Genomic DNA, 23753 nt, shown 5'->3' with positions numbered 1-23753 from the left:
AAGGTGATTCTTTTCTCATTTGGACCACAGAATCGAGTTTGAGTTCATTTATAATTCGGTCCTCTATTTCTTTCTCTGTACGACCTCCGTTATCAATTTTTGTTCCCAGGTATGGTATATTCAGTACAGCAGCTTATCGTTTCGTTTCCTTGTGGGCGAAGATCATCTCTGTCGTCTCCAATATCTGGTTTTAGAACGGTTTATCATCTACTTAAAAATATAACATGTTGCCTTGTATATCATGATGACATTTTTCTTTGTCAAACAAGGTTAACACTTACTGAAAAAAAAAACAAACTGAGGACAACATTTATTATTTTATTAAGAAAATAAACAATAAACATCACATACAAATTGTTGTAAGAAAAATTTGGAACCAAAGTAAAAAGTGTACAGTTGTTTGGTAAGAGATTACCGTCGTAAAAGTAAAATAAATGATACATAATGGCGTATGACAAACAGCACATTTCTAAAAAATTGTGACAGAAATGGTATATGATATTAATCCTTCACTTGACTAATATACAGTTTTCTAAACATCCATATTTTGATCTAAGTTATTGCATGTAATCGACTAAGAGGTTGTGCACTTCAGCCATCTTATTATATTGCTTAAGATAACCAAAATACTGCAAAGACAAGTTTATACATAAATTGTAATACGAGGCGCAGCCGAGAGTTACATTTTTGCGAGAAGATTAAAGGCTGTTAATCCCCGAATTTAATTTAACGTTTTATCCACGACCACACGACAAGCAGGCAAAAATTCCTGGTTTTGAAAAATCGTTTCTATAATAAGCGTTCGTTTATTTCTAAACAAGCGACCGAGAGAGTTTACAAAATCATCAAAAAATGAGTGAGAATCTCTTTATTCCTGCTGAAATCCAGCTGGAAGCAACTTTATGCCTGCTAACAGCGAAAAGTAAAAGTGTATACGAGAAGGAATTGCTGGAATTCAACAACTGGAGAAAAAAGAGGTATAGCACAAGGAGCAACTACAGAAGAGGTTTTATTATCCTATTTTTTTTATGTGAAGAAAGAAATTACAAACCGAAGAGGTCAAAGATACTGGAGAGAAAGCAAATTGAAGAATTTTTGCGAAAAGCACCGGATCAAGAATATTTACAGGTTTAAATAGGAAATTCAATGTTAATATTTCAATTTTCATATGAAATGTTTTATTTTGAACCTTTTACAGGTTGCAACGATAATAGGAATTGCGGATGCAACGAATTAACCTTTTTGGATATCAGCCAAGTCCAAGACAAAGGCTTGGTTACTTCCTTTTCTCATTCCGAATACGAAAACCAACATTTCAAGAAGCCTTTTTAGTTCAATGCTGTAGATATGTCAAAAATGCATAAATTTGCGACCTAAAACTGCTGATGGGAGATTCTTCTTGCTGATGTGGATGAAAAATGTACTAGACAACTTATAGGCGTCAACACAATTTCGAAAACTGCGTTGTTTCTTGGACTCCCTGATCCAGAAAGTGTTACCGAACCTAGAATGACCTGCCCTTCGGCAATATTAATGGTCAATGCTGGAGGCGATATTACCACTCTGAAGCGCCACAGAGGTGCTGGAAGTCGAGTACGGTAGCGGAAAGTTATATTGAAGATTCTTGTGCAGCAAAATTGCAATTGCTGAAAAAATACCTAAAGACCAGAGAGTTGTCCAGTTCTTCAGAAAAATCAAGTGGATTTGACAACTGCTGACCAAAATAAGTTCGTTTTTCACATAAATGTTAATAATAATTCCAAATAAAATACTAAAAATCGAAGGGTGGTATTTATTGTGATTCCGACTACAGCCTAAACTGGTCAATTATAGAAAAGTGAGAACAGGAGGGAAAAAAAAGTTGCACTGACTTTGCGGGTAAGCGTGAAGACCTTTAATCCACGCCAAACAGACGTATTAAACCTTCATAATATACCGGTCGTGGATAAAATATTAAATTACAACCAATGTTAAATCCCACAACTATAAAATTTAACTGCAGTTGGGTGTCTTCATAATAACATGTATAAACATTTTTTAAACCAAATCAAAAAATATTTTCAAGTCGTGGATTCAAAAAAATACAAGACTCGAAACTTATAAATGCCACAGGAAATGTAAGCATGAATTAACCACCTAATGTGAGCTTTCCCATTTCTGGTGCACTTGCGGTTTCAGGTCAACAATATGTACATGTACAGCCTGAAATTTTTCAAACTTTGGCGGAATAGGACATAGCTGATACTTCACTCGGTCGCCAGGAATGGGAATGTATTCGTCCTCGATACTGCAATAAATAACTTATTATTCAAAAAAAATATACAGAAAAAAGTGCGAGGAAAAAAGGGATCAAAAATCAACTTGATATTCGGGGAAATATTTAGAAAAGTACTTTGAAGAAAAGAACAACTATTAACCCCAGAGGACGATAAGATAACCAGAGGCGTTATATTGTCTCTTCAGACTTTTTTGTAGGGATTGTGTTATGAGTGGATGGAAATTCTGCAAAATTTATTTTTGGAAAAAATAACAAGGAGGAGGAGAATTAAAGAGAATGATGAAGCAAAAGCTAGTAAATACACATCAAAACCAACAATCCAGGCAATGAAATTTCGACTATTTGGAAATTAAATTATAAAACTCCAATTAAAATCTGTTTCTTGGTGGAACCACACTGTAAATTTGACAGTTCTGACGTTAAGAAACACTTTTAGAGCGTGCAAAGCAAATTTGCAAAACATTGACAAAATACTCTGAGTGGGAAAAAACTAGACATTATTGCCAGGAAAAGAGGGCTTGTTTGGGTTTGATTATCTCATATTTGCTCTTTCCTCTTTATTTTCTAGTTTTTTTTTTGTACCATGTGTAGATGTTTTTATGTGTAAGCAAAAGTTGTTTTGCTCTCTCCTCAATATCCCTTTTAAGTGGTCCTGAACCATCTACAGGTTCATTGAGTAACTAACTATTTCATCATTAATTAAAACATTAACTTGCAGTTCATTGATACTGTGGAAGGGAACCAAATTTGTCGGTTCTGAGGTTAAAAAGTGATTCATCCAAGCGGTACAACTATTTTGGACCGAAAATTTTCGGTCAGTGGCTTTTAACAGCCATCAGGTGACTTAAAAAACATATTAAGTTATCACTTAACTGCACAAATGTCAAATTTGGGGCTCTATTGAGATGTAAGTACAAGGTACAGCTGTTTTGCATTTGATAGTTTCATGTCATTGCTGAATAAGTTTTGATAGATATAATTATAAGCCTGTCATTAAACATCATGGCTAGTTCAGTTCGTCAAAAAGGTTCACATTTGTTTAACAAACGAATTTAAGAGAGCTTTTTGAGATAGACACAATGACTGAATTAAGAGTTTTGCTCTTGGCAACGTTGATTGGAATGTAATTTTCAAGCTTTTCCAGGCGGAAAAGGTGTTTTAGAGTCTGAAAAACTTAATGATAATGGTCTGGTGTGATGTTGGAACTCTGAGACTACTCCTCCTAAATTCCATTGAGAATCTACATGAACATGAATTTTAAGAAATAAATGTTTTGATAAACAAGTTTCTTTTGTTTAAGGGCCAGTACTTTCACTTCAAAATAATTTTATTCCTAAAGATATATCCTGTACAAACTGTGAAATCAGGCACTACTGTTGGTTAATTCCAAAAAAATGTATCCATAGGGGAATGATTATGCTGTTTTGAATTTATTGGTGCAAATTCAATTTGAACACAATGCTTCAGATTTCATGTTTTGATTGTGGTAAAAGAAAGCATCTATTCAGAACTGACAAATAAAAAGAAGTCTAAAAGAATATTCTTGGTAAATTACTGAGAATTTAATGAAGAATCAATATTCATCAAACATTAAGAACATTTGCTAAACACAATTCTCAATAACTCTACCGTTTTCCATAAATTTTTCATGGAGAAAATTAACTTGGGCCAAAATTGAATTCCTGGGTCCTAGTCATCTTCTCCCTGTTCTTGAACAACACTTATTTTGTATTTTGAAAGGAGAAAACTTGTTTAGTTTTAGAATTTTTGAATGGTTCTTGAAATTGAAGTTTTTTAGGATAAATCAAGGGATAAATAGTCAAAATGGCCCAAAAATTCCATTTTTGCAGCTTCATTAAGAACTCTAGGTTGCTTATTTACTTTGTTGCTTAAGGATCCAGTTTCTTGAAATTTAACATGGTTCTATCGAGGGGTAAACCACTGGAGCATTACTTGGGAACATTACTAAGAATAAGTAGACATTACTGGGATTAAATTAATAATATTAATAAAATTGAAAAGGTCTAAATTATAAAAAAAATTATTATACAATATTTTTTTTCTATACATCTACCATTGAAATATAAACATAAATATAATAAATACAGTTTGGTAACTTTAATGAAATCTGTTGGAAAACAAAGAAGAATTATGAATTTTGTAATTTTACTTTCAAAAATTTTGACTGTCTATAGCGGTAAAACCGTACAACTAATCAATAAACTTTTATACATCAATAAAAAGCTCATTTTATTAGCTATCCATTAGCATATAAAAGCTTATACAAAGTGTAGCAAATAAGCTAGTTATTGTAGATTGCACTAAAAAATGCACCAAAAAAAGTCATGAAAAAATTAGTCAATTTTAACGCCCTCTAGTGGTTAAATCGTCCAACCTATTAACGCCAGTTGGGGTATTTTTAGAAAGCTCATTTCATTGGCTATCCATTGACATATAAAACTTTACCAAAAATAGCGCAATTAGGCGAGTTTTTGAGGATTAAACAAGAGGATACACCAAAAAGATGATAAGAAAATTACCTAACCTAACCTAACCTAACCTGTCAACCCAAATAGCAACAGTTTTTAAAAGTTCATTTTATTGGCTGTCCATTGACATATAAAATCTATCAAAGATAGTGCAATTAAGTGAGTTTTTGAGAATTAAGCAAAAAGATACCCCACCCTCTCTAGGGGGCAAACGGCTAACCAATCAATTTTTATAATTCAATGGGAAGCTTATTTAATTGGCTGTCCATCGACATATAAAAGTATATACAAAGTGCTTCAAATACATGTAACAGAAATTCAGGAAGTTAGTGGGTATTGTTAGGCTAGGTTAGGTTAGGTTAATTATTAGGAATTACTGGGCATTACAAGAAATTAGTTGGCATCACTGGCATATTAGGAATTAGTGTACAACATTTTTTAAATAACTTTTTTATCTGGATGTCTTTCATTAAAAACATGTTCTTCCTACCAAAGTATAGGTATACCATTATGAATCTATTACTTTCATTGTAACTGGTTTCAAAATACTAAAATATCATAGCTATGTAGGGCATAGTTTGAATAATTGTGACATGTAGATGTAGAATGAAGCCATAATTGTGCTCTAACCTCCTTGCTTCAAGTACATTTAACAAAACTTAAGCTAACATGTTTTAAATCTTAATTCCTTAAAACTTAAAAAATAGAGTTTGCCTTATCCTATTGCAAATAAATTAGCATTTGCAAACACATTCACAAAAAGCTAGTTTAAACACTTTAATTCTTGAAAAGAAAAAAACCCAAGTACTTACAAGTATTTCTAACACACTGTATAACTTTCAATTACTGGCAACTGTATGGTCTTCTTAAGGATAATAGGATATGGGTCAACATCAAAATTATAGGGTTTATACTTACTCTGAAATGTGAACAAAAATATCATCACCACCATCTTCAGGAGTGATGAATCCATGCCCTTTTTCGCGACAGAATAATCTGATATTTCCGTACAATGTTTGGTGCTTCAGGATGCGTTCGCAACTACAATTAAAAACAAGAGTTTAGGTAGAAAAATTAGGACTTAATTGAGCGGGGTTTGACTAAAAATAAAGCGACTGTTCAGGAACACTTACGTTGAGTTGGTTCTGGTTCTTTTCGTAATCAGAGGGCTAGGAATAGCGTAACTCACGTCGCTCTCAGACATTTTTCAAGTTTTGTTCGATTAATGAGAAAAACTAAAATTTATAAGGCAGACTGCCGCTATTTTTTCTATGCAAATTCAACTGATTAAAATTAAATTAAAAGTGATTACTGAATTCTGCTGTCATTGAGCAAAGTCAAAACTGACATTTGTCGGAATCAAACGTCAAATCTAGATGACAAAAATCGATTGTCAAATGTCATTTTTTGCTCATTCGTATAAGGTAGGAATGAGATTTTTTATAGGAATGAGAAAACATTTTGTGCAAATATGCGCACCGGGCAACGAGTTGTTTTTGTATTACGCATATTTTGCAATACAACGACTTGGTTATTTAAATTGTCAAATAAAATGATTATTTTTCAAATTTTTCGTCTCGTAAACTTTGTAGTGGTAATACTGTATTAAATACTATATCAATAGTTATAGTATTAACTAAATACCAATTTAACCATTTTTTTGCCAGGGTTCAATTTTAGGATCAGCTGCCAATATGACTTTACCAAATGTCAAAGTTTCAACCTTTAAAGTGTCAACTCTCATTCACCGAATCACATTCTAATACAGATAGAAGGTTGCCATACTTTCTTTAAAATACAGAATGTTTGTTTTTTAGTATCAGTGTTCCACCGATTTAAATTAAACCTAGTCACATTTAAAAAATGTGTCTAGGACCACTATTTAACAAGAAGAGCCAATTGAAAAGAGAAAGAGATGGACTCTTCCTACCAAAGTTAACCGACTGATATCGGCTTTGCTCGTTGAATATCAGGAGTTTCATTGGTTGGTCATTCATCACATATCTCAGACCACATCAATAGTTAATAAGGATTGATATCTTCAAATGATTAAGAAGCAAACTTGGCTCTGAAAATTGGTTGCAATTTTTATTTCAGAATGAAATATAATAAGAGACAACTGGCAACATGTTTCCTACCAAAGGCAAACCGATGTCAGCCAAAAACATCAAGGGAATTATGCCGGGTCTCCCTTCCTGTTAAATAGCTATTCTTTGACAAGACTTATTAGGCAAGTGTAACTTGGACAACAATGCACTAATGGTTACTAAGAATGTGTTTTGTGCTGGTTCTCTTGTTGCCTTGATTATTTATATTCAAGCTAATAAGACAACTACGGGGTAGGAAGCCAATTGTATTTTTTTACAATTTACTGCAATGTGACAACGAACGACAGTTATTTCAAAAATTCAAAAAAAACAGACTCTAGTCTTCCGCCTACGTTACGGAGTTGAAGAGTCTCTAATTACGTCACGGAGGGATCGTGCCAGGCTCATTCTAACATTTTATTTACTGGCGATTTAATATTGAAATGCAAGACTTAATAGCATATTGTAAGGCAAAAACGGTTTAATAAAGTTTATATTTTGTACCTTAAATTCTACAATGGTAGGACAATCCATTGCATCTATTGTTCCTAACTAGTAAAAAAGCTGTAAAAATTGTCACTTTCATTTGTCCACTTTTAAAACAAACTGAAATGACTATCCTTTCCCATTTCCAATAGAATCAGCGAAAGGATCATTTGGTTTTATTAATAGTTCCATTGTGCTGTCCTAAAAGGTGTGAGGTTCAAAGCACCTTTAACCAAACTCCATCCTTCTTCATCTGATGCACTAAAAGAAAAATAAAAGCGGTTTTTAAAGAGTGAAAGTCACCGGCCCAAGATAGTAGCTGTAGTAGTAAAACTAGTTGTACGTACGACCATTTTTTTTTGCTATACAGGATGTCCCAAGATGAAGGACATTGATCAATACAACAAAATATAAAGAGATTAAAGATTGTTAACAACTTTTATGTGCAAGTTCTTATAGGACATTTATACCAAATATTTAAAAAACAATTTTCATTTTTGCCTTAATAATTATAGAAACAAGTAAAACATTTTCAAATTTTTCACTTTTTAAACCTTGATTTTCACGCGATTAATGGATTTTCACAGTTTTGACGTCATTTCAATATAGTTTGACTTTTCGTATACATGCGTCCAAATATTTAATAGTATGGAGGGTGTTTTATTTGAAAAAACCGTACACATCGAGCTGGTGTTTGGTTTATTGTCGCAAAGCTTGTTTTTCCTAGATAATCCATTAGTATACAGGTTGTCCCAAATTTGAGTAAAAAACCAAACTTTCTTTGACCATTTTTTGATTTTTGGAATCTACCTCAATTTCTAGGCCTACTTGATGTAAATGTCTCTATCGATCTTCAACCGTTTTTGCTCTAGCAGTCTTTATTTGAGCCCCTCAAATCGAGCAGAAATTCCTAATTTGAGCAAAATGTTCGTGCACTTATCCAGAAAATTGTGAATAACTCGCTTATTTGAACCATTTTGTATATACGAGCCATATAACAAAAGAAAGCTAATAAATGGTGCTTTCAGGTAACGTTGAGCGAACAGGGTTAAGTTTCGCGGTTTGGCCGCTAGAGGACGTCAAAGTTAACCTTGCTTTTTTGTAGTTTTTACTAAATATCTCAGGAACGCTTTAAGTTAGAGGTCTGAAATTTTTACCACAAACACGTACCTTGACTTGATGGAATGCAACTTTTACCTTTTTTGGTACCAGGCACCGTTTTTCCTTGAAAAATTAAAAACAAAAAATTGTGAAAAAGTTTAAAGGGATTAATGATACAAAAATGACGAAATTTGTTAAAATGTCATTTTTGACATGATTTGAAAACGGTCAAAATTGACATAATTTCCAGGTCATCCCCAAAACCGTGACAGTTGGGGCAAAATGGATGTCAGGGTGATACAGGGTGTTTCAAATTAGCGGCTGAGCCTAGGGTGTCCCAAATAAGTAAAAAACAATTTTTAATCAACAATAAATATCTGAAAAACTGTGTAAAAAGTACAAATTGTCAAAAAGCTTGACTTTTACGCCCTGTAGAGGTCAAACTATCACACCGATAACCTTTTTTGAACACACCATTGAAAAGCCTTTGGTCTGGGGGGTCTGGACTATATTTTACCTTCAGTGACCTTTTGTCGTAACTGTTTGAATAACGGAATTATTTTAGGTTAAAGCAAAAGTGTAGCTTGACTTTGACGCCCTCTGGCGCCCGAACGGTGCAACCGATTAACTTAAATGAGCATATTTTTGGAAAGCTTACGATCTGAACCATTTTTTCATTTCTATAACTTTTGGTCCGCAACTGTCAGATAAGCAAGTTATGGAAAATTTTTGGAAAAAGTGCACAAAAATGTTGCTCAAATTAGGATCGGTGAGCGGGAAAATCCCCTGTAAAACCCACTTGTAGTAAGAAAATGACGGTTTTAAGCACATTTTTGGAATTCCCATTAAATTTTCCATCCAATAACCGGAAAAAACACTAAAAAACTTGGTGCAGTGACGGAAAAAAGCGGTGTCAAATTTTGAACTACCAGTAACACAGTTTGAAAAAGCAGTCAGGGACAAAATTTCCTGTAAAACCCACTTGGAGTGAGAAAATGACTGTTTTGAGCACATTTTTGGAATTCGTATTAAATTTCTCATTCAATAACCTAAGAAATACTACAAAATTTGGTACTGCATAAAATAGATTACATAACTACATATTAATGGAATTTCTTTTTTTTTTTCGAGATATTTAGGAAGAAGCGTAAATTTTGAGAAAATGTCCAATTATCACCACTTTATTTGAAAAGATATAGAAAAAAGTTGAAAAGCAACATTGTTTATACAAAAAAAACGGCTAAAATTAGGTTCATAATATTTTTGCTTTTCTTTTATAATTTCGGAGTGAATTGCTCAGAAAGTAAATAAATTAATTCTTACTTTACTTCTCTTTTAAAAGTGTATTGCAACTAAAAACAACTTCTTCTAAAACGATTGAATTGACGTACAAAAGCAAAATAGAATGTTTGTGTGTCACTGAAACTAGACAAAAACACGGCAAAAAATCGAGAAGACAAAATTGAAGCGAATGTAGACTAGCTAAGTAGTTCAGGTTGAGGTTTAGGGAAATTTCTCTATCATGCAAATCCAACAAAACCACAACCTTAAACGGTTTTGGTGCAAATATACCGTGTGCCTATTGGACCGTAGCAGACACAATTAAGGAATGATATCGAGAGTTCCCTGGGGCACTAATTTCGTTGCCATCGGCCTTCTCTTCTGGTTATACTATCTGGTGGAAATTTATACTTAAGTGGAACATACAGTGTGTCCATAAAGTATGGAATAAATTCTAATAAGAAAAATGCTCGGACACGTATGTTATCATTTTTAAATGCGCATTTTTTGAGAAAAACATTAGATGAGCATAGAGTGTCCCAAATAAATAAAAAGCAATTTTTAGTTTCCGGGAAATATCTGAAAAACTGTGTAAAAAGCAAAAATTGTCAAAAAGCTTGACTTTGACGCCCTCTAGCGGTCAAACTATCACACCAACAACCTTTTTTGAATACACCGTTGAAAAGCCCTTGGTCTGGACTATATTTTACCTTTAGTGACCTTTTGTCGTAACTGTTCAAATAACTGAATTATTTTAGGTTAAAGCAAAAATGGTTAAATCACTTTGAAGATTTGTGAAGCTTGACTTTGACGCCCTCTAGCGGCCAAACGGTGCAACCGATTAACTTAAATGAACATATTTTTGGAAAGCTTACGACCTGAACCATTTTTTCACTTCAATCACTTTTGGTCGGCAACTGTCAAATAAGCAAGTTATGGAAAAAGTGCACGAAAATTTTGTTCAAATTAAGATCGGTATCAAAGTTTGAACTGCCAGAAATACAGTTTGAAAGGACAGTCAGAGCCAAATTCCATGTAAAATCCACTTGGAGTGAGAAAATGACTGTTTTAAGCACATTTTTGGAATTCTCATTAAATTTCTCATCCAATAACCTGAGAAACACTTCAAAACTTCGTATGGTCAGGGCAGAAAAGCGGTGTGAAAATTTGAACTTCCAGAAACACAATTTAAAAGGACAGTCAGGGACAAAATCGCCTGTAAAACCCACTTGGAGTAACAAAATGACGATTTTGAGCACATTTTTGGAATTCGTATTAAATTTCTCATCCAATAACCTGAGACACACTACAAATTTTGGTACAGTCAGGAAGAAAAGTGGTCTCAAAGTTTGAACTAACAGAAATATAGTTTGAAAGGACAGTCAGAGACAAAATCGCCTGTAAAATTCACTTGAAGTAAGAAAATGACGGTTTTAAGCACATTTTTGGAATTCTTATTAAATTTCTCATCCAATAACCTGAGAAACACTACAATATTTCGTAAGGTCATGGCAGAAAAGCGGTGTCAAGGTTTGAACTTCCAGAAACACAGTTTAAAAGGACAGTGAGAGACAAAATTGCCTGTAAAACCCACTTGGAGAAAGAAAATGACGGTTTTAAGCACATTTTTGGAATCCCTATTAAATTTCTTATCCAATTACTGGAAAAAACACTAAAAAACTTGGTGCAGTGACGGAAAAAAAGCGGTGTCAAATTTTGAACTACCAGTAACACAGTTTGAAAAAGCAGTCAGGGACAAAATTTCCTGTAAAACCCACTTGGAGTGAGAAAATGACTGTTTTGAGCACATTTTTGGAATTCGTATTAAATTTCTCATTCAATAACCTAAGAAACACTACAAAATTTGGTACGGTCATGGCAGAAAAGCGGTGTCAAAATTTGAACTTCCAGAAACACAATTTAAAAGGACAGTCAGGGACAAAATCGCCTGTAAAACCCACTTGGAGTAACAAAATGACGATTTTGAGCACATTTTTGGAATTCGTATTAAATTTCTCATCCAATAACCTGAGACACACTACAAATTTTGGTACAGTCAGGAAGAAAAGTGGTCTCAAAGTTTGAACTAACAGAAATATAGTTTGAAAGGACAGTCAGAGACAAAATCGCCTGTAAAATTCACTTGGAGTAAGAAAATGACGGTTTTAAGCACATTTTTGGAATTCTTATTAAATTTCTCATCCAATAACCTGAGAAACACTACAATATTTCGTAAGGTCATGGCAGAAAAGCGGTGTCAAGGTTTGAACTTCCAGAAACACAGTTTAAAAGGACAGTGAGAGACAAAATTGACTGTAAAACCCACTTGGAGTGAGAAAATGACTGTTTTAAGCAAATTTTTGGAATTTTCATTAAATTTCTCATCTAATAACCTGAGAAACAATACAAAACTTCGTATGGTCAGGGCAGAAAAGCGGTGTCAAAGTTTGAACTTACAGAAACACAGTGTGAAAGGACAGTCAGAGGCAAAATCGCCTGTAAAACCCACTTGGAGAAAGAAAATGACGGTTTTAAGCACATTTTTGGAATCGCTATTAAATTTCTTATCCAATTACTGGAAAAAACACTAAAAAACTTGGTGCAGTGACGGAAAAAAGCGGTGTCAAATTTTGAACTACCAGTAACACAGTTTGAAAAATCAGTCAGGGACAAAATTTCCTGTAAAACTCACTTGGAGTGAGAAAATGGTTGTTTTAAGCACATTTTTGGAATTCTCATTAAATTTCTCATCTAATACCCTGAGAAACAATACAAAACTTCGTATGGTCAGGGCAGAAAAGCGGTGTCAAAGTTTGAACTTACAGAAAAACAGTGTGAAAGGACAGTCAGAGATAAAATCGCCTGTAAAACCCACTTGATTAAGAAAATTATTATTTTTGGCACACTTTTGGAATCCCTATTCAATTTCTTATCCAATAACCGGAAAAAAACACTAAAAAACTTGGTGCAGTGACGGAAAAAAGCGGTGTCAAAATTTGAACTTCCAGAAACACAGTGAGAGACAAAGTTGCCTGTAATATCCACTTGGAGTGAGAAAATGACTATTTGAAGCACATTTTTGGAATCCCTATTAAATTTCTAATCTAATAACCATCACTTTTGGTCGTCAACTGTCAAATAAGCAAGTTATGGAAAATTTTTAGGAAAAAGGCACGAAAATTTCGCTCAAATTAGGAATTTAATTTAATAATAAAAGAAAAATAAATTTTTAATTTTACTTATTTTAATTTTTTAATTATTACTGTTTTTTATTATTATTTTACACACTTTCAATAAAACATTTTATATTTTTCAATCGTTATTTTCTTGAAAACAGTGAAAAAACACTACATAAAAAATACCCAGAAACCATAATTGCAACAAAAAATTCTTATTCGAAAATATATATTATTCCATACTTTATAGACACACTGTATAAAGAATGAGTGAATATTTTACTTTTAGGTTGGACATACCAACATCAGTGCAATGTTGAAATTTGTAAATGTATCACTCTGTATACTCTCTTTAATTAAACGTGTAACATGACTGACATTGTAAGCAATGTCAATAACACCTTAACAGAGTTGTTTTCTATTATTGTTTCTTACCGTCTTTGGATTTCGTACAAAACACTACCATATACTAATCTAAGCAATGTTAACAAGTGCTACACCACAACCGAAAATACTTAAAATATCTAGGACATATTGGAATTAATTGAGTTCAACGATTTTAACGCCGGTATTGTTCCATTATTGGACATATAGAAAACAGGTGCAGAATTTCTCTGGGGCATGTTAAACTGATATTCTGCATGCATCCGAACAATAGCTAATTAAGGAAGAGTGCTGTTCAATTGATTTTGGAGATCACTTGGAAACTCAAGTTGCTGTTTACAATTAGAAACAGATATTTAAATTGCTAACAAAAAATTTCATGTCATACGTTTAAAAAACAATTAGACTTAAAACACTTTTTGTATGAGTTTTAGTTTCCGGCCTAATTGTTATGTAAAGTATAACAGCTTACCATAATGGGTTACAAAAAGAAACGAACTATAATTAACTTTAGCATTAATAAAAATGTGCAACTTTGACTTGACCTGTCTAATCATTCTAAATTAAATTATCAAGAAATCGACTACTTAAAATACTAATGTCCAGGAATGTCATATTAGGGGATTTTTCCCAAAAATTATTTTTCTGGGGGATTTCTCCTAGAGGAAAATTATTTACCATGAGAATAACTGGGAAACTAAAAATTGTTTTTCACTTATATGGGACACCTTATACTCAGCCGCTAATTTGAGACACCCTGTATCACCCTGACATCCATTTTGCCCCAACAAAACTGTGTTACTGGCAGTTCAAAATTTGACACCGTTTTTTTCCGTCACTGCACTAAGTTTTTTAGTGTTTTTTTCCGGTTATTGGATAAGAAATTTAATAGAGATTCCAAAAATGTGCTTAAAACAGTCATTTTCTCACTCCAAGTGGGTTTTACAGGCAATTTTGTCTGTCACTGTCCTTTTAAATTGTGTTTCTGGAAGTTCAAACTTTGACACCGCTTTTCTGCCCTGACTGTACCAAATTTTGTAGTGTTTCTCAGGTTATTGGATGAGAAATTTAATGAGAATTGCAAAAATGTGCTTAAAACAGTCATTTTCTCACTCCAAGTGGGTTTTACAGGAAATTTTGTCCCTCACTGCTTTTTCAAACTGTGTTACTGGTAGTTCAAAATTTGACACCGCTTTTTTCCGTCACTGCACCAAGTTTTTTAGTGCTTTTTCCGGTTATTGGATAAGAAATTTAACAAGGATTCCAAAAATGTGCTGAAAACAATAATTTTCTTAATCCAAGTGGGATTTACAGGCTTTTGTCTCTGACTGTCCTTTTAAACTGTGTTTCTGGAAGTTCAAACTTTGACACCGCTTTTTTTCCTGACTGTACCAAAACTTGTAGTGTTTCTCAGGTTTTTGGATGGAAAATTTAATGGGAATTCCAAAAATATGCCTAAAACAGTCATTTTCTCACTCCAAGTGGGTTTTACAGGGAATTTTGTCCCTGACTGTTTTTTCAAACTTCGTTACTGGCAGTTCAAAATTTGACACCGCTTTTTTCCGTCACTGCACCGATTTTTTTAGTGTTTTTTTCCGGTTATTGGATAGAAAATTTAATAGGGATTCCAAAAATGTGCTTAAAACCGTCATTTTCTTACTCCAAGTGGGTTTTACACGCGATTTTGTCTCTGACTGTCCTTTTGAATTGTGTTTCTGGAAGTTCAAATTTTGACACCAGTTTTCTGCCCTGACCATACGAAGTTTTGTAGTGTTTCTCATGTTATTGGATCAGAAATTTAATGAGAATTCCAAAAATGTGCTTAAAACAGTCATTTTCTCACTCGAAGTGGGTTTTACAGAAAATTTTATCCCTGACTGCTTTTTCAAACTGTGTTACTGGTAGTTCTAAATTTGACACCGCTTTTTTCCGCCACTGGACCAAGTTTTTTAGTGTTTTTTTCCGGTTGTTGGATAAGAAATTTAATAAGGATTCCAAAAATGTGCTGAAAATAATCATTTTCTTAATCCAAATGGGTTTTACAGGCGATTTTGTCTCTGACTGTCCTTTTAAACTGTGTTTCTGGAAGTTCAAATTTTCACACCGCTTTTCTGCCCTGACCATACGAAGTTTTGAAGTGTTTCTCAGGTTATTGGATGAGAAATTTAATGAGAATTCCAAAAATGTGCTTAAAACAGTCATTTTCTCACTCCAAGTGGATTTTACATGGAATTTGGCTCTGACTGTCCTTTCAAACTGTATTTCTGGCAGTTCAAACTTTGATACCGATCTTAATTTGAACAAAATTTTCGTGCACTTTTTCCATAACTTGCTTATTTGACAGTTGCCGACCAAAAGTGATTGAAGTGAAAAAATGGTTCAGGTCGTAAGCTTTCCAAAAATATGTTCATTTAAGTTAATCGGTTGCACCGTTTGGCCGCTAGAGGGCGTCAAAGTCAAGCTTCACAAATCTTCAAAGTGATTTAACCATTTTTGCTTTAACCTAAAATAATTCAGTTATTTGAACAGTTACGACAAAAGGTCACTAAAGGTAAAATATAGTCCAGACCAAGGGCTTTTCAACGGTGTATTCAAAAAAGGTTGTTGGTGTGATAGTTTGACCGCTAGAGGGCGTCAAAGTCAAGCTTTTTGACAATTTTTGCTTTTTACACAGTTTTTCAGATATTTCCCGGAAACTAAAAATTGCTTTTTATTTATTTGGGACACTCTATGCTCATCTAATTTTTTTCTCAAAAAATGCGCATTTAAAAATGATAACATACGTGTCCGAGCATTTTTCTTATTAGAATTTATTCCATACTTTATGGACACACTGTATGTTCCACTTAAGTATAAATTTCCACTACATAGTATAACCAGAAGAGAAGGCCGATGGCAACGAAATTAGTGCCCCAGGGAACTCTCGATATCATTCCTTAATTGTGTCTGCTACGGTCCAATAGGCACACGGTATATTTGCACCAAAACCGTTTAAGGTTGTGGTTTTGTTGGATTTGCATGATGGAGAAATTTCCCTAAACCTCACCCTGAACTACTTAGCTAGTCTACATTCGCTTCAATTTTGTCTTCTCGATTTTTTGCCGTGTTTTTGTCTAGTTTCAGTGACACACAAACATTCTATTTTGCTTTTGTACGTCAATTCAATCGTTTTAGAAGAAGTTGTTTTTAGTTGCAATACACTTTTAAAAGAGAAGTAAAGTAAGAATTAATTTATTTGCTTTCTGAGCAATTCACTCCGAAATTATAAAAGAAAAGCAAAAATATTATGAACCTAATTTTAGCCGTTTTTTTGTATAAATAATGTTGCTTTTCAACTTTTTTCTATATCTTTTCAAATAAAGTGGTGATAATTGGACATTTTCTCAAAATTTACGCTTCTTCCTAAATATCTCGAAAAAAAAAGAAATTCCATTAATATGTAGTTATGTAATCTATTTTATGCAGAATTAGATGATCAAAATATTAATAAACAAAAAAACATTAAATGAGGTGTTCTGGCAGGTTCTAGACTTCTAAATGACATTAATATTATTCTAAATCAAGTTGTCAAATTGACAGTACTGAATTACATTTATTCTAACTAGTTATCTATGCAAACTTTGGCAGCAATCAAATTAATTAATTGCAAACATGGTGACAAAAAAAATTCCAATTAAATTGTAATTATAATAGCACTTTTAAACTAATTAAAAATGACCCTGAGGAATCCAAAACAAACCTGACAAAACGTCGGTAAGTGTGCTACTCGATCCTTTACTGAACTTAGATCCAATTTTTCTCATGAGAAAAGCAACTCACTAAGTATAACGAATTTTCAACTTTTTGTTACTTTTCTTTATTATCTCATGTATAAATTATGACAAATAATATGTTTTTGAGATGAAAAAAATAACGCGATTCTGAAGATATTTTTATTTAAACAGGTTATAATAATAATAATAGTAATGTTCATTTATCAGCAATGCTACAAAGAAAACAATCCAATACAAAAATTAAAAAGATAAAAGTAATTAAGCTGCAAAAATTACAATTAAAGTTAAAGTTCACATCTTACATATTTTCTTGACAACCGTTTGAATACAGTAATGTTATCACAGTCTTTAATATCACTGGATATCTTATTAAATTCATACAATCTCCGATTCAAAACTGAATTTTTTCATCAGTTTTACACTTGTCAACAAGTATAAAGTCATTACAAATTCTAGTATTATATGAATGTACATCGCTAAAATTTTTAACTTTATCACAGATATAAATTTGTAATTTACTATTATTTTACTGACAGTTGTCAAAATAACTGTCATAAATCTCAGAAACACGTCTTATTGTTTTGAAAACTGTAAGAAAACTCTGTTAAACAGTAATTTTTGCAAATTCTAGGCAAATTTTAACATTAGTGACAGATAGCACGTGGTTTTTGCAGGATAATTTAGCTAGGCAGTCACGTGACTACTGTCATGAATCTCAGAAACCCGTTCTGTAAAAAATACTGCAAGAAAAGTTTTCTAAACCCTAATTTTGAAAAAAATTAAAAAATTTGCACTTCTGAGCACATTTTGACAGTTTGACATCCAGAATTGCTTGTCAAAGCCACTTGGAGTGAGAAAATGACTGTTTTAAGCACACTTTTAGAATCCTTATTAAACTTCCCATCCAATAACCTGAGAAACACTACAAAATTTGGTACAGTCAGGACAGAAAAGCGGTGTCAAAGTTTGAACTGCCAGAAACACAATTTAAAATAACAGTCAGAGACAAAATCGTCTGTAAAACCCACTTGGAGTGAGAAAATGATTGTTTTAAGCACATTTTTGGAATTCTCATTAAATTTCTTATTCAATAACCTGAGAAACACTAAAAAACTTGGTGCAGTGACGGAAAAAAGCGGTGTCAAATTTTGAACTACCAGTAACACAATTTGAAAAAGCAGTCAGGGACAAAATTTCCTGTAAAACCCACGTGGAATGAGAAAATGACTGTTTTAAGCACATTTTTGGAATTCTCATTAAATTTCTCATCCAATAACCTGAGAAACACTACAAAATTTCGTACGGTCATGGCAGAAAAGCGGTCTCAAAGTTTAAACTTCCAGAAACACAATTCAAAAGGACTGTCAGAGACAAAATCGCCTGTAAAACCCACTTGGAGTAAGAAAATGACGGTTTTAAGCACATTTTTGGAATCCCTATTAAATTTCATATCCAATTACTGGAAAAAACACTAAAAAACTTGGTGCAGTGACGGAAAAAAGGGGTGTCAAATTTTGAACTACCAGTAACACAGTTTGAAAAAGCAGTCAGGGACAAAATTTCCTGTAAAACCCACTTGGAATGAGAAAATGACTGTTTTAAGCACATTTTTGGAATCACCATTGAATTTCCTATCCAATAACCTGAAAAAGTGCTATAAAATTTGATATAGCCAGGGAGAAAAGCGATGTCAAAATTAGAACTGCCAGAAACACAGTATTTGTAATGTACAGGGTGATTGATTCAATTTTGACCACCCCCTTAACTTCAATAATTTTGATTTTAGCAAAAAACGTTAAATACAAAACTAGTAGATATTTAGGTCTACTTTATTCTTAAAAGATCAACAGTTATTATACAGGGTGTCCCAAATTTGAGTAACAAAACAAACTTATGTTTTTTTAAATACAATGACCAACTTTTTATCCGATATTTGAATTCTACGTCAAATTCTAGGCCTAATTGATGTAAAATGTTTGTATAGATATTGAACTGTTTCTGCAGCAGCGTCCTTGATTGATTGAATTTTGACCACCCCCTTAACTTTTTTATTTTTGATTTTAGTTAAAAAACTAGTTGTAACAACTTAATTGTATATATTTAAGTTTACTTTACTCTTAGATAAACAATTATTATACAAGGTGTCCTAAATTTGAGTAACTAAATTAACCCTTAATCACATAGTCGAGGCAATATTGTTAATATACAATAAGTATAACAGATCCTGCTGCGGAAAAAGTTGAATATTGATACAGACATTTTACATCAATTAGGTCTATAATTTGACGTAGAATTCAAATATCGGATAAAAAGTTAGTCATTGTATTTAAAAAAACATAAGTTTGGTTCGTTACTCAGATTTGGGACATCCTGTATAATAACTGTTTAGCTAAGAATAAAGTAGACCTAAATATCTACTAGTTTTGTATTTAACGTTTTTAGCTAAAATCAAAATTAGGGAAGTTAAGGGGGTGGTCAAAATTCAATCAATCACCCTGTACCAGTATAGTTTACTGGTAATTTGCCAATCAAATTTTCCTGGTAAAGTAAAAAAAAAGGATTTGTAAATTGTGGTAGCTGTTTTAGTATTGATTAATTTGTCTTAATAGATATTTGAAAGTTTATTTGTATTATACATTTCAATTTATTGTCAAAAGCTATTTCTAAGTACTGACTTTATAACATTTTTGAGTTCAGTTATAGTAGATGTTGAATGTATTTTACTACAAAAAACTCACTTTTCTGCTCTCAAATGATCTTTATCGAACTTTCAGAGGAAAAAAGTCGTACTTTTCACACTTTACACAATAATTAATAATCACATTATTACTGCTTGTATAGGTAGTTCATTAAAAATCCCTCGGGGACATTGAAAGTGAAAAAAAGCGCATTATTGACTAGTAACAGGAAACAGTCATCTCTAAAAGCTTTAGGATAATTCCTACATTCTACCGGTCAAGCAATATTAATAAATAAATTTATTTTCACTCCGAAGGCGATTTCGGAAGTGTAACTTTTACTTTTTTGTAATGATCTAGCCTGGTGACTGCTACTAAAACTGATCTACGATAATAAATACATTGAACCGCGCCTCGACAATTATTATCGTTATTATTTGAAATAAAAACGTGTGGAAGACATTCTTTTCCTTTAATGTTAATTAAAACAATCGCATAAACACAAAAAAAAACATTCGTTTGCAATAATTACTTCCTACAGATAACTTTTCTAATTTGATAGGAATTACGGTGTATGGTAATAACTTTGTGTGCGCTTAATTAAACCAAACTAAATTTAAAAGGAAGACACAATAAATAATAAAATCTGATTATCATTTTGAACGATGAACATGTCGTGGATTGTCTTCAGGGTGATGTTAATAAAGCTTTCAGAACTGGAACTGGTTTAATTCGTTTTATTTTCACTTTTATTATTACGTGCCGACCTACTATGTTTACTTTCATCTCTGGCATCATGCCTAGAGAAGTATGCCCATATTTGCTTAGATACCTTATACGAAAATACAATTTGTATGTGTTATATTAACTCATTAATGGATTCGGCAAGATGTTTTGTAGCATTGGCGGCATTTGGTGCCATTACACGTGTAAGAGGCTCAGAAAGTTTAATTTTGCGAAAAATTAAACTTCCCTATACAGGGTGTCTCTAAAACTTTTGTAAAAAATCCTCACATTAAAATAGGCCGACTTACCTTTGTTCGAAATTGCTCCGCCTTCGAGATACAGGGTGGTAAAGTAAAAAAATATATATTTTTTAAATATAATGTACATTTTGCACCAAAATATCTACTTCACATTATTAAAAACTTACTTGACAACAGACCATTAGAGGTACGCATGGAGAATACCTTTTCATTTCCGTTTTGTCCTGAATAAGGGCTTCCTCAAGGTTCACCACTTTCGCTTTTCTTATACAGGGTGTCCGTTTTACGAGCTCAACCATAGGAATCTCGGTTAAATTAGGGCAAAGATGAGCTTTGTAAGATAAAAATTACAAAATTCCGACTACTTCCGGAATTTTCTGGAAAAAAAGGAAATTTTGGAAAAAAGTATTTTTTTCTGGACTTATTTGAAGAGACAAATGAAAATGACCGACACATCGTCACAGCCACTTTTTCTCCCCTACAAGATGGCGGAGTCAAATTTGGAATCCGACGTTTCGATTTTCCGAAACCATCATCGGCTTTGTTGTTTTTTCATATGGGCGCTATCTTGGATTGTTGCATATTTAAATTCAGCTTTCTTTTTTGGTTAAGATGATGTATCACTTGATTCGGGTTTGCGGTTTAGAGGAAATATGAAAAATTCTTTCTTTGCGAAGAGGGAATTGTAAATAACGGTACATGACGTTGTTTTGACACTTAAACTTGGTGTAGTCACGGAGAAAATCGGTGTCAAAGTTTGAGCTGACAAAAACAGAGTTTGAAAGGACAGTCAAGGATAAAATCGACTGTAAAACCCATTTGGAGCGATAAATTGAGTGTTTTAAGCACATTTTTGGAAACCTCATGAAATTTCCTATCCAATAACATGAAAAAACACTACAAGATTTGGTACAGTCAGGGAGAAAAGCAGTGTCAAAATTTTAACTCCCAAAAACACAGTTTGAAAGGACAGTCAGAGATAAAATCGACTGTAAAACCCATTTGAGTGTTTTAAGCAAATTTTTTGAATCTCCACTAAATTTCCCATCCAATAACCTGAGAAACATTACAAATTTTGGTACAGTCAGAAAGAAAAGCGATGTTAAATATTGAACTAACAGAAGCAGAGTTTTAAAGAACAGTCAGAGACAAAATCGCCTATAAAATCCACTGAGAGTGAGAAAATGATTGATTTAAGCAAATTTTTGGAATCCTCCTTAAATTTTCTATCCAATACCCATAGAAACACTACAGGTTTTGATACAGTCAGGGAGAAAATCGGTCTCAAAGTTTTAACTGACAGAAACAGATTTTGAAAGGACAGTCAGAGACAAAATTGCCTGTAAAATCCACTGGGAGTGAGAAAATGATTGTTTTAAGCACATTTTTGGAATCCTCATTGAATTTCTCATCCAATAACCTCAGAAACACTACAAAATTTGATGCAGTGACGGAAAAAAGCGGTGTCACATTTTGAACTGCCAGTAACACAGTTTGAAAAAACAGTCAAGGATAAAATTTCCTGTAAAACCTACTTGGAGTGAGAAAATGACTGTTTTAAGCACATTTTTGGAATCCTCATTGAATTTCTCATCCAATAACCTGAGAAACACTACAAAATTTGATGCACTGACGGAAAAAAGCGGTGTCAAAGTTTGAACTAACAGAAGCAGAGTTTTAAAGAACAGTCAGAGACAAAATCGCCTATAAAATCCACTGAGAGTGAGAAAATGATTGATTTAAGCAAATTTTTGGAATCCTCCTTAAATTTTCTATTCAATACCCATAGAAACACTACAAATTTTGATACAGTCAGGGAGAAAATCGGTCTCAAAGTTTTAACTGACAGAAACAGATTTTGAAAGGACAGTCAGAGACAAAATTGCCTGTAAAATCCACTGGGAGTGAGAAAATGATTGTTTTAAGCACATTTTTGGAATCCTCATTGAATTTCTCATCCAATAACCTGAGAAACACTACAACATTTGATGCAGTCACGGAGAAAAGCGGTGTCAAAGTTTGAACTGTCAGAAACACAATTTGAAAAAACAGTTAGAGACAAAATCGCCTGTAAAATCCACTGGAAATGAGAAAATGATTGTTTTAAGCATATTTTAGGAATCCTCATTTAATTTTCTATCGAATACCCGTAGAAACACTACAAGTTTTGGTACAGTCAGGGAGAAAAGCGGTGTCAAAGTTTGAACTAACAGAAACAGAGTTTGAAAGGACAGTCAGAGACAAAATCGCCTCTAAAATCTACTTGGAATAAGAAAATGAGAGTTTTAAGCACATTTTTGGAATGTTCATTGAATTTCCCATCCAATAACCTGAGAAACATTACAAAATTTGGTACAGTCAGGGAGAAAAGCAGTATCAAAGTTTGAACTGACAGAAACAGAGTTTGAAAGGACAGTCAGCGACAAAATCGCCCGTAAACCACACTTGGAGTAAGAAAATGATTGTTTTAAGCACATTTTTGGAATCTTCATTGAATTTCCCATCCAATAACCTGGGAAACACTACAAAATTTGATGTAGTCACGGAGAAAAGCGGTGTCAAAGTTTGAACTGTCAGAAACACAGTTTAAAAGGACAGTCAGAGACAAAATCGCCTGTAAACCCCACTTGGAGAAGAAAATAATTGTATTAAGCACATTTTTGGAATTCTCATTGAACTTCTTATGCAATAGCTTAAGAAACACTACAAAATTTGGTACAGTCAGGGCAGAAAAGCGGTGTCAAAATTTGAATTTCCAGAAACACAGTGTAAAAGGACAGTCAGAGACAAAATTTCCTGTAAAACCAACTTGGAGTGAGAAAATGCCCGTTTTATCTACATTGTTAGAATTTTCATTAAATGTCCTATCCAATAAACTGAGAAACTCTACAAGTTTTGGTACAGTCAGGGAGAAAAAAGATGTCAAAATTTGAACTGACAGAAACAGAGTTTGAAAGGACAGTCAGAGACAAAATTGCTTGTAAAATCCACTTGGAGTAAGGAAATGATTGTTTTAAGCACATTTTTGGAATCC

The 23753-nt window shown here is 33.0% G+C and overlaps 1 protein-coding gene across 1 annotated transcript; it reads right to left on the bottom strand.

Moving 5' to 3' along the window:
* Window positions 1-298: 298 nt before the first annotated feature.
* On the bottom strand, window positions 299-6107 carry LOC145725847 (cold shock domain-containing protein CG9705). The gene is made up of 3 exons (XM_081974740.1): window positions 5901-6107; window positions 5686-5808; window positions 299-2287 (listed from the first exon to the last, which is right to left on the bottom strand). The coding sequence occupies exons 1-3, from the start codon at window positions 5969-5971 to the stop codon at window positions 2137-2139; spliced, it is 345 nt and encodes a 114-aa protein (XP_081830866.1). The 5' UTR covers window positions 5972-6107; the 3' UTR covers window positions 299-2136.
* Window positions 6108-23753: the final 17646 nt, after the last annotated feature.

Source organism: Ips typographus, linkage group LG3 (genome assembly GCF_016097725.1).
Source record: "Ips typographus isolate SLU linkage group LG3, UJ_Ityp_2.0, whole genome shotgun sequence".
Classification (NCBI taxonomy): domain Eukaryota; kingdom Metazoa; phylum Arthropoda; class Insecta; order Coleoptera; family Curculionidae; genus Ips; species Ips typographus.
Note: the sequence above shows the minus strand (reverse complement) of the source record. Positions and strands in the feature narration are given on the sequence as shown.